Source organism: Leuresthes tenuis, unplaced genomic scaffold (genome assembly GCF_036924035.1).
Source record: "Leuresthes tenuis unplaced genomic scaffold, fLeuTen1.0.hap1 SCAF_17, whole genome shotgun sequence".
In the NCBI taxonomy this organism is placed as follows: Eukaryota; Metazoa; Chordata; class Actinopteri; order Atheriniformes; family Atherinopsidae; genus Leuresthes; species Leuresthes tenuis.
This window is the reverse complement of record NW_027325371.1, coordinates 10087009-10099961: the sequence shown is the minus strand read 5'-3', so window position 1 is coordinate 10099961 and position 12953 is coordinate 10087009. Positions and strand designations below refer to the sequence as shown.

Here is a 12953-nt window from a genome sequence, read left to right as displayed (position 1 = left end):
TGGCAATGACACTCCTTGCAGATTGTCTTTAATTAGCTCTACATCACTTAATCAATATGGCCCTGACCATGACAAAACAATGGCATGTGCATCCTGTCGCTTGGGTGACAGAGACAAAGGAAGCAACAGGAGGAGAGATGAGCGTTGACACAAAAGACGTGAGAAGATAATGATGTAGAGTGGCATCTTTGTAGGAAGTGTGGGGATTGGAAGGGCAGGACGTCATACCCCAACAAAAACCTGCTCTTATGATGATTTGAGTCTGAACTTGTTTATTGACATTGTGTGCTTGTCGACGAATAGTGAAATATGTGTTCGCTTCTTGTTGGAAAACAAGGTAAGTGACGCAAACAAGTAGATAGGTAGCTGTGTATCAGGTGATGGTTCCATCATGGCAGTATCTGCTGTGGGATCTAACACATAGCTCCTTTTCTATATCTGACCATCGGAGCTGAGTGCTTCAGCAACACTAATGGTGATGTGATGAATAGGTATTCAGAAGAGGTCTCTCTCTTTGTGTCTTATTACTTCAGGCTACTGGCCCTCTCTGGCCCAGCACTCAATTCTTACTCCTCTTAGTGAGAGTAGCAGCTTGAAATGAGCTGTTGCTGGGATCTTCACAGAAGAGCACTTCTTACTTGTCAGGCACATATTTTTACTTGGTACGCTTTGGATCAATATATGTTGCTGCCATGCTTAAATGTGTGTCTATCTTATCCAAACAGGCCTGACTAAGACCATTGTACACTGTGGTATTAATTCTAATACAAAACTAATTGATTTGTGCCACTGCGTAATATCAGATAATAAAAAAGTGCTATGGGGATGATCGTTTTATTTCAGTGACTAAAGTGAGGATGCTAACAATGATATATGGCAATTACATTATTCTGCTTGGTAAGAGACAAGTTTCCACCTTAAATAAAAGCATTCATTTGTTAGGTTAGCAAATAGTTGTTGTGCAGAGGTGCATATGTCCTGGCATGTGTGTCATTGGAAATTAAATGAACAATTATTATCGACAGGTGGTTGAATGTCCTCAGGATACTTGTTATCCTCTAAAGCTATTTCTGTTATCATAATCTCCCATCCTTAGAGGCGGGATCTTATACTGTATACATTCTGATTAATTTCACCCCGTGACAATCGGGCAATAATCAACAATGATATGACCCAGAAGTAAAAAGCAGCTACAGTTTAGACTGACATGTCTTAAGGACAGTAAATGTTAACTTAATGTTAATGATCAGGAAAGGAAGCGGCTCCTGAAGGGGGGGGAGGGGTCATCCATGCCTCCTTTTGCTGTATGGAATATTAATGAAAGGAATGGCCTTTCTCATATTGTGTCTGCCAAATATCATCATCAAGCACAGCATATCTGCACAATCTTGACAGAGCAGAATGTGCTGTGCAACATCTGGCATCACCTGGGAATCCAGGTTTGTTTTAAGCTCACATTTTCAAAAGAACACAAGTCCTTCAATTTAATTCATATTTGGGGATGAAAGCTTAATTGAGATGGTAATACAAGATACTATATTCATTACACAGCTCAATGCCTTGTACTCGCTGAATGCTACATCTGTCGCAGAGAGATTCAATCTTGTGATCCAGAACAGTCCCCTGAGGTGTAGAACAAGATACTGCGGCCACTCTTTACCATTAAGTCCTCTCTACCTTCCTCCTCCCACCACCTTCCCGCTCATAGAGGTTTTCATCTCACACTTGACTAACTCCATATTATAATATTCCTATAAACCTCTTATTTCTCCTCTGTATACTCATTTTGTCTGTTTGTTTGTGTAATCACTGAACGGATCAGTGGCTCCTTATTTTGACAATCCGACAGAGAGTTTGCAGATTATATGGTTTGAATCATCTGGGTGTTAGAGGAAAGTAGGTGAACACATGATAATATAAGACTATTTATTGATGTTAATAATCCTTATTTTTCTACCAGCATGCCAAAACTCAATGAAAGTGCACAGTGACAAGCTCATTTGTTTATCTAAAAGTTTCTCTTAACAATTTTGCCCATAACTCAATTTGGCTGTAAATGTAATATCTAGTTAGGGGCTGTTTTGGGATTTCTCTCCACCTCACAATGTGCCTGTGTTGTGCTAATAATGTCCCCCTAATTAAATGTTACAGTGTCTGTGAGCATTAATGACCTGAAGAAAGAGGATGAAAATGGTGGCTTCAGTGTGAACTTTGACAAAGATGCTGGATACTGCAGGCTGCTTCTGTCCCCTCATTATTGATATACAGTATAGCTGATGGCTCCTGGTCATTGCTTTCCCTTGACCATTTCTAGCACAGAGCATTATGATTTGTCTGTGCAGATCCGCAGTAAATCAGGCTGTAATTGGTGGAATCTTATAACTCCTCTCTACTGTTGTTAGTTTTGCTGTTGCACATGTGGCAGAAAACAGGCAAGATGTAAATTTGTCACCTCAAGGAGTTTAAAATACACCATCTTTTTTTTTTAGAATCTCTTGCTGTCTACCTCTCTACATCTCATAAACATTGCTGTCTCCTTCAGAAATTATTTTCTGTTTGCTGTTTTATTCTTTTCCTTGTTTTCCTCTTGTGTAACCTACCCCAGTGATTAGCCAATCACAATGATACTTACACTCTGCGACTGCATGACATTTGTAAACAATGACTCAGGAAGAGACCAAGAGAAAATATGAAGACACCTCGTTCATCTACTGTCTCTCTCGTCATCTAAGCAAGGCACTAGACACATGGCATTTAAAAACAGCTCTCAGCCTGTCTATAAATATTGATGAATGCACGTTCAATGAAACAAAGTAGTTTCAGAGTATCACAATCTACAATGGAATGACATAAGCAGTGCAGTGATATATTTGAAAATGCTCACAGCCTACTTAAATGTTTTTTAATCACACCACAGAAATTAGACACTTTTTATTACTTTTGCAAGGACAAGGTAACATCTGGATGAATAAAAAAATATTCTGGTTATTAATGAAAAGGCAGCTCCCCAAGTTCAGTGAAGGGCATTTTGAAGAACCAAGTGGCCATGGGGAGGCAGCTTCAATTAGAAGGCTTTCTCTGAGCCTCAGCTCACAGCCTTTCTGCTGGGAAGAGGAGTTCCAATTTGCTGTCAGTAATTACTCAATTTACAGGAATAGCTTTCCCTATGTAATAGAGAGAATGTTTGAATAGCTGGGTGGGGACAAAAGGTCAGGAGGTGGCACTGAATTGCTGCTGTTTGAATACGTTTATCTGCTGTTTACAGAAATTAGTAGGTTTGTGAGACTTTATTAGGTCATCATGGAGGCAGAAAGTGATCATGGTAATTATGCATGTGAATGCATCTCTGTATACAGTTGTCTCTGTGTGTTTAGCATTGCATTTTTTCCTCAGGATGGGCAGCAATGAGTTATATTCAGCTGGTGCTGTTGGCATGAAAAAGGGCAGAAAACAGAGCCTTGCTGTGCTGCAGAATGCATGGCAGTTGATTGCCGCATGAAGTTCTTTTGTATTGCTTTGATCAAGGCTTTTCTTTGGCAAGCCTGTGGCAAGTTATGGTGCCTTGCTTGTGCCTGATTGAGCTGTCCAGGTCTCAAACATACATACATACATACATACATAGTTTATCTTATCAAATACCCCACAAATAATACTGTCTAAGCCCCCATTGACTGTTAAGATTGTAATCAAGGGAGCAATCAGGAGTATTCAATCCTTGTATGAATAAATTTGAATCCATATTCTAGCAATAAACCAAGGAAATTATTCATTGGACCGAACCAAAATAAGTTCATTCCAATAGTTTCCCTAGTCAAGGAAATGATCAAGAATGGAATATTTTCGTAATTCAACCTCTTAAATTGCATTTGTTTTTCTTATTCTGTTGAATTATGCAAAATATATTATTTATAATTAATATTTAATCAATCATCAATTTTGTGCAATGGTGCAGTTGCAAAGAAATGTAATAAGATTTGAAAATTTCACGAATTGAGGAGGATGATATCTATCTAAAATCTTCAACAAGCGGATAAAGAATATTTGTATCTGACCATTTTACAACATTGTGAGAGAACATTGAAGTTTAAAGGGCTTGGATCTTCAACCATTTTCTTGTGATAGATTATGAAGTACAGAGCTGTGGGGGCATCTACCACAGTTACGGTACGTGTTTAACAGCCAATATAGCCAATATAATAGGGCAGACACACTTTCTTTGCCAATTTTCTTTACTTTTTCTCACTTGTAAAAGTACTATTGCAGAAAAATACTGCTGGTTTAAGTCAGGGAACCGTGCTGTTTTGATCCCTTTTTTTAAATATAGTGATCAAAGGACCATGACATGCATGAGACACCCCAACCAGGACTCTCACACAACACTATGGTAACCAGCATTAGAGAGTACCATAGACATTTCACAGCTCAGTGGAGAGAAAACATTGCTTGCATGTGCAAGTGGAATATGGAGAAGCATTGACATGCACAAATGAAACTGTACAAACACAAGTAAACACAGAAATCATGACATTTTAACACACTAGGCTATATTTATCAGACATGTCCAAAGTTTTGAAGTTGTTTCATCATTTTTTGGAATTTCTAGGATTTAGTCTTTTGTATGTGCTGATGCAAGATGAACATGCAACATTATAGGCCCACAAATAAGGTTTTTATTCAAGCCAAGTGCATGTCAAAATTCATATACTATCCAACAGACATTCTGTTATATTTATGGAGATTGCTAGAAATGATAGAATTATTTAACATAATATGGATAGGTTGTGTTCTCTGTTCTTTCTTTCTGCATGGGTCGATGCAAGGTTGAAGAACATATACTCTTCCTGTGGTCACTATAAAATGTAAAACCCAGATGGGTTTCCTCAATGAAAGGCTCACAGGATCCATTTATAGATTATACACTCCATGTTGAGAACACACAAGTGTGTCTTCTGACCCGAACCTAGGGGTACAGCTTATTTATGCCATTTAGATAGTTACCATGGTAATTAGGTCACACTTTGTTTAAGATGATTTTGATCTTGATTCATTAAGAAGGCTGTGGGTCTCCTTGTCCATCAGTTAATTAATGAATCATGACTCAGAAAACTAGCTTGTGTTCTTAGAGCCAGATGACTCCAGCATCTTTTAAAGCTCAGGCATGGGCTCAGTTTCTGTGCCGCCCCTCTACCTACATCATAACAGTTCTGTATCACTATGAAGGAAGCCTGTGTGATTAGCTTTGGTGCAATTTGGCCCTGCATGTTAGCTGTGAATCTATTGTTGGCAATGTCTTTATGCTCAGGGACAATAGTGGCTATGATTGGTGCTTTCTGCTCCCAAGTATTGTTTTCTCACCCAGATCTTGTCCCTATAGCCTTGGGGCTTTGAAGCTCTCTACTGCCATCCAAGGGTGTGCATAAATGCTGCCATTTCTTATGTTGCTGGGAATTTTCACCATTTGAACTGATTAAAAATGCCCTTCATTGAGCATGCCCCAGGCAGAGAAAGAGAGTGTTTTTTTTAGATGTTTATAATAAAGGAATATAAAAATACTATGTTGTAGCACCAAAAAAAAAAAAAAAAAGCACAATGTGCATATACTTGTATGTCCAGTATTGCAACTATGACATATATTGCACAATATTAACAGTATTTAGCCGTACTGTTACTTCCGGTAAATGTGTATAAGCTCAGGACAGAAATAGTTTAGGCAAAGACACATATATGGTAAAGGAGAGACACACCATTTTTCACTGCCAAAGGGGCCACTGAAACAACAGGGAGAGTAAGAGAATGAGGGAGAGTTGAGGGCTAAAAAAAAATTGTGAAGAAAGAGAACAAAAGAAAACGATAAAGAATTGCACATAATAACACTGCAGAGTTGCAGAGAAAGTTAAGCTGGTCAATTATTAAAGTGGAAATTATGAAGAATGGAATGGCTGTGAAAATGAATAAAAAATGATTGAATTAATAGAGGTTAAATAGCCAGTTCCCTCTCTGGATGATATTTAATGAAAGCTTGTTCTGCCAACAGGCTCTGTGATTAATCAGTTGATTGGCAGAGCCTCAAATTCTTTGAGGTATGACAGATTGTCCTCATCATTCTCATTATTTCCATCCTTGATTAGGACCATCACTTTAAAAAGGTGGCATCTGACCTGTACTCAGTGAATGGAATTTTAAAGGGTTCAGGCAGAAATGGCTCTACACAGCAAAACCCACTGTAGCCCAGGATTAAATAATGCGTCAAAATTGGAGAATATATATGACATTTGTGGTGTGCAAAATTTAAATTTCAGTATAGCTATGTTCTATAATCTGATAACAATCTATACATTTAGAATTTTGTATTTCTTTATATCTGAATTGAAGGCTATATATGTTCAATCGTAGTAAATGTGGTACAAGAATATATGTGTACTTTCAGCTAATCTGATTTCTATTGATATAACTACAGTAAGAGGATGATGTGAAAAAATTGGGGACTCTGCTCAGTTACTGAACTGTGAGAGGCCAACAATCAGAGTCTGCTTACAATTGATGATTATCATTTCAGAATCCTGCATGTGTTTATCTGATGATCATGATAAGACAGACTGGATTCTTTTGAGGTCATAAAATATTTTGTGATCTTGATGGCTGAAAGATCACAAGAAAATCATTCTCTGAACATAAGAAAGCAACACACAAAAACTGTTTCTGACATGCCCTCAACCCTCACCAATAACCACTTCTAAATGTGTTGTGCCTATTCTTTATGAGGACTAATTTTAGACTTAAGTATGACATTTAAAAAGAAGTGAAGATATCTTGTCTTATTCCCTTTTTGCATATTCACTAATCAAACTGTTTAGATTGCAGCCACTGGAGAACATTTTTAGAGATTGAGAGTGTTTTAGTCTTGGACATCTTAGTCTAACAATGTTGAATTATCCAGATTACCTTTTTAACCACATAAGATGGAGGCTCTCATTAACAATGTAAGGGATATCAATAAGCCCCATCCTGAGTGATGTGCTCACCCCACCTACCTTGATACCAGGTTTTCTTTGAGAAATCTGACAAAAATAGCTTGCTCAAATGTAGACTCAAGGTTCAAAGATCTCAATGTCCATGTTTAAATCTTTGCTGCCACCCAGTGAATGTGAACATTATTACATTTATTGTTAGATACCACATTAAATGTATATCGTTGCAGCTTGCAAAATAAAGGTTTCCTGTCCTACATCAACCCTCTGAGCAAAATCCCTGAAGTCTAAACACCTCATAGAAAATCTAAATATAATTTCAATATAAACATTGGTGTAAAAACATCCATAGATACAGTATATAGGCTATATATATCAAGTTTCATATTAACATAATAGGTATCATAACACAAATTCACTTGGAATGATTTGAATAATTATGTTTTCAGCATGAAAAGATATTAGACATTGATATAACAATTATAAGAAAGCAGCAGGATTGTGTGTGTGTATAATTGAGTGTGGGTTGCCCTAACCCCTGTAAGACATGACAAAGCATGACTCTAAACAGATTTTTCACAGTCACCCTTACCCTTCCTTGAAGTATTACCATGAGGTGACAGCTACCTGCCACCAGATTAAATCTTGCACAACAACAACAGGGGGTTGCCATCACTTGCATTAAAAATCTTATCTTTGCAGTTCCACTGGTAGCCACATGGAGGTAGTCTTGGTACAAAAGTTGAATCCAGCTTTGATGTTGGAGCCTGCAGGTGAGCTGAAGTGTGCCGACACTTTTGGATGGACTACAGAAAGCTGTCTCTTCTCATTTCACTTCACAGTACATCCCACACAGAAGAGCCCATATCATTCACACCGTGTGACTGGCTGGGGAGGGGAGCCCACCCATGGCTGACAAAATGAATAAGTCAGCAGACCTGGAAGAAAAGCAAGAAAGGAGGATGACCTGGTCATTTTGCCTGAGCAGGCCATTCTGTCATCATTATGCATGGCTGTTTAAGGCGTAAAATGACACTGCCAGAGACCAAATATCTTGCCAGAAATTGTTGCAAGGAGAGGCTTCAAGCCCCAAGGAGAAATTTGACACATCCTGCAATTTCCATACCCCTTCATCTGGCCTATTCCTGTAGAGGTGAGTGGAAAATTCAGGGACCTAAAATTTGGAGAAATTTCCCCACATCGCCAGATTCAATCAGGACTTCTGAATATATCAGATATCTGCTGTGAAATGAGCATCACTTTTGAGACCCAGTCCCGGAGGTAGAATGACTTCAAAATAGGCAGACGTGCAGTTTGTTTGATATCTAATGCTAGACTACTGGCTGTGATTGTGCTGAAAGTTTACACAAGCCAGCTGTTTTACAGCAAAAGAACAATAGTTAAATTGTATAGCTTGAAAATTTACATTTAATTCCTCTTATTCAAGGAAGCCTAATTTATAGAAGCAATAATACTTCAAACCACAATTTCTCAGTTTATGTCAATTTAGTCTTCTTTCAGCATATTGTTAGATAGTGAGTATAGTGAGTATCAACAAGGTGTTTCAGCTCAATGTGACACTAATATATATGCTTATGACAGGGGTAAGGCGGATATAGAAAATGGATTAATGGAATATACTCATGGTTCACACAATAAAGGGGCAAGCTACAGGCTAATATCAGCTATGTCATAAGGAAGAGTGATAGATGAGCTGCCAGAGGCAGCAGTTGGTGGGAACACCTGCATCTCTCCGACTTTAATATCTTGCTGAACCAGCTGGCCACGTACACTTATGAGCCCTTGACCAACCTTCACATCCACCCCCCCACAACCTCAGTCTTCTATTAAATACAGACAGTGTGAGGAAACTGCTTGGCAGCCTACTGAGCAAAGTATGGCACTCAAGTGCCCCAGACACTAACATGTCATAAAACATAGAAAACAGATTACCGATCTCAAATCAGTCTCTCTCACACACATACACATGCATGTGCACACACACATACACACTGAGACACCAACATGTGAGACATGACAGAATAGCCAAATGTCAGAGAAAAAGAGAGGGAAGGAAAAGAGTGGATACATGCATGCAAAACGGGGCTGGGGAAAACAGAGCAGTGGCTGATGGGGAGGGGATGAGACAGAGGCAGCCAATGCGCAGCTTTGCATCTTGAAGAAGAGAAGCGGGAGAGAGAGGAAGTGGGAGGGAGGACGGGCGTGAAGCTGAGGCAGCCACTCTGAGAGGAAAGGCTCTCAGTGTGATGCTCCTGGATGTGAGCTGCTCTTCTTTAAATGGTTTCTGCCCATCCTTTGACTGAGCCAAGGGTGTGCAAGTCTGGTAGCTGTGCTTTATCCATTCTAGGGCATCTGCTGCTGCACCGGCTGAAGTAGAAGCTGAGTGGCTTGTTTTCCTGCTCAAGCTGTCTGGAACAGAGGGGGTGTTGACTGGAGCTGAGGTGTAGGCTAGGGCAGGGCAGAGCTGGCTGTTGGGCCCTGCAGGAACAAAACATGAGCGTTCCTATGCTTAAGATTGGGGCAGTGCTCAGCACTATGGCCATGGTGACCAACTGGATGTCTCAGACTCTTCCCTCACTGGTGGGGCTCAATGGGACCACTATCTCTAGAGGGGGCACCTCAGAGAGGATTGTAAGCGTAAGTATAACTAAATGTAATTTTCTATTTTGCAGCTTTCCCTGTTTATTTATCCATCTTTGAACACGTAATGGTGGTAAATATATGAAATAGATAAATATAATGTAACAAATGAAATTGAGTGACACAGCAGAAGACAGCACAAAGAAAGTAAAGAAATGAGAATGAATGGATGAATAAATGAATAAGGTAGCATGTGCTCATGTTCAACTAGAGAGACAGCAGAGGAGTTTCAGAAGGGGATGTACAGATGGGAGAGGGACTCTGAGAGTCTGTCTCAAGGGCTATGCTGTGTCAAACTAGAGACATGATGGAGCTAGATATGCATGTGAGAGCAATGTTTCAACCAGGCATGAATGATGTACAAAAATAATTATGCTAGATTGTGGCCGTGTGATTGTGAGAGATGGAGAATGCAGTATGGACATGTGGTTAAGTCATATGATTCTTTTTATTTATATTTTTGTGCCAGAGTGATGGTGATGGGAGGTAGAGAACTGTCCTCCCTGATTCTCAGGCTGATCTTATCTGTCAGTCTCCTCGAGGGTTAGAAGGAGGTTGCTCATATTTAAGGCTGATGGGGACGACTTGCGGCAGTTCTGTAGTTTAGACTGTGCCCTATTCCTTCCCTACTTTGTTTGTCCTGACATCCTTTACAACGGTCCCTCATCAAATAAAAAAAATGACCTCATACTTGTCATGCAAGAATTGGGGGTATTTTCAGATATAAAAGTAAGGTTACATTTTCCAAGATTATCTTCTATTTTCTTTCTATATTGACCTTTTATTTGTAAACTTTTATCTGCCTGTCTCGTTATGCTCATGACAGACAAAAAGACATTTTCAGACTCTGCAGACATCTGTGGCGAGTGAGTGCTTTTTCCTTTATCCAGAGTGTGTTTCTATGGCATCTTACCCATTAAGAAAATGCTCTGGTCTGTTGAATTGGCAGCAATTGAGTATCCCAATTGGTGTATAACCATCTGGATGAGTGTGTATGCATGAATTAATTCACATATTTGTGCAAGAGTTTGTGTGTGTGTTTCATAATGTACACGTATTGTGTTGAGGCTTCTTGTCTCAAGGGTTAAGGTCCATCTGTTTGATGAGGATTTTTGTAATTCATATGACCCATACAGCTTTTTTTATGTCTCTTTAATGTTGTTATAAACTATCAAGTTAAAATGTTTTATTCAAAGAATAAGACACTCTGCTGTTACCTTTGGGAAAATATCAAGCACTGAGCAGGTCATATTTCTGTGCAACATCAAAGTAAAATCATAAACAATATTAACTATAACACTGAAAGAACAAGTTTGGAATATCATACTCTCTTCAAAATATATGAGGAAACACAGCTGAAGCTTTGGATTAAGCTTTATCCAAGGACTTGGTTGGATATATATTGCATGCAATCATTTGAAAGAGATCTTATCCAATACTAGGCAAACATCATCCTGAAAGTAATATGGGGTTATAAATAAATCACAAGGTTTTCACATATGGTTCAGATTTATTCCTCACTTGTCTGCTAGTTGACTTCCTTACAGGATAAAACTGACCAAACTTCTAAATGACTTCTTCTCCCATTGGTGGCAGTTTGCTGGCACCTTGCTCAAAATAACATGTACTGGCTAGTACATTTTAGCCTAGTGTCTGTCATACATGTATACAAGTTGATTCCTGCCCTTGTTGTTGCTGCTGCTTTCTATTATTGGTTCAGAGGCACTTATATGCACAGCAGAAATTTTATACTATTATACTATTTTTATACAAATTAAACTAAACTTCATAATTGCATTGAACACTCTTCTCTGGTCATAAGATCCATATCTTAATTTTCTGTGCCTTGTTTTCCAAGGAGACAAAAACCAACATCGCAATTCTTGTTATTCTTGACTCATAACTATGAACTTTGAGATTTACATTTCAAAATACTCAATACAACAAATTACTATACATATTTTCTTTGAGGGAAATTCTCATGCAAAACAGTGGAGGGAGAAATGCTTCTGAAGTTCAGTTCGTCAAAGTTTGATCAAAACGGACGAGCCAGTTAGATGTTGCTTGGAGTTATTGTATTACTACAAACTATTATGATAGAAAATTTATTTTCTATTACCCACCCACCCCTAAACAGGGGCAGCAAATACAACTTTAATGTAAAACCTCGCCTCAGAGTCCCATCACTATTAATGAGAAATTTGCCTGTGATGATCTAAGAAGCAGTCATGACTCACAAACGGTTTAGAGTTCTAATCAAAGATAATCTTGCTGTGGTCTTGAGACACTCTTGAGCTAGCATGCCAGTGGCTGTTGTATGGCTGCCCCCCACCCTGACACCAATACATGCTGCCTTCAGTGCTTAGAGCTATTTTCAAAGTCTGCTTCACTTGCTCCCAATGCCCATATTATAACCAGCTGATCCAAGAACATAGCTGACTGAGTTTCTATATGCGTCTTTGCCATGGCACTGAGCTCAACCCTGCCAAGACATTTGCACACATCTGGATAGTACAAAACCATCTTACTTAATGAGCAGATGACCAAACAATTGAGCAGGACATGAAATGGTTAAGCACATATGCCTAATGATTGTGTTCAATCAGAAGAAAGTTATACAAAAAGTAGACAATTCCAAATGCATGTATTGGCATTCTTTTTATTAATTTCAATTAGTTTTCCAAAGACCATGAAAAAAAACGCTCCCCTGTGCTTAATTTGAAAAAGGTTGTGTTTTTAAATGTGTAAATGGGGCTGATTGTCTTCAGGTTCTTATTCACAACTGTAAAGACAAAAGAGCTGTCTGAGAGAATCACTAATTTTACTATCAAAAATAAAACAATTCTAAAAGCTACAAGGGAAGTGCTAAAGATCTTTAAATGCTCATTTCAACAATGAGCAATTTCACCTAGAAGTGTCACATTTATGAAATTGTAAAGAGTCTCTAAGAGGAAATTCAATGACTAAGGACCCTGACGGTTGGTGCTGATTGTGGAAAAAACACCACAAAAGACATCTAAAGAGCCTCAAGCTGAATTAGAGCAATCTGAAGTGATAGTTTCAGCTTGTACCATATACTGCAGACACAAGCATAGCTGTCTGGGCGAAGAACAAGAAAGACAACTTTCTTACTGGATACAGTTAATGACATTGGAAGATTAAAAACTCATCTAAGAGTGACATGTGTTTCCCAGTTTTAAAAAAGAAGCTTTCACATTAATGTCATGGGCCTTTCAGCAAGATAATGACACAAAGCATTCATAAGTGCAAAATAATGGTAAAAAGGTTCAAATGGTCTGGTTTAAACTGACTAGCATTGAATTC

At 38.6% G+C, this 12953-nt stretch overlaps 1 protein-coding gene across 2 annotated transcripts in view; it reads left to right on the top strand.

The window, feature by feature from the left end:
- olfm2a (olfactomedin 2a) overlaps positions 1-12953 on the top strand; it is a 45907-nt gene that overhangs the window by 10421 nt on the left and 22533 nt on the right. Inside the window, exon 1 of one of the 2 annotated variants that reach the window (XM_072368589.1) lies at positions 9225-9626. The exons of the other annotated variant lie outside the window; for it this stretch is intronic. Coding sequence (XP_072224690.1) covers positions 9483-9626 — 144 coding nt within the window. The 5' untranslated portion in view covers positions 9225-9482. Of the gene's footprint in view, positions 1-9224; positions 9627-12953 lie in introns of those variants that run through there. 2 annotated transcript variants of the gene reach the window in all.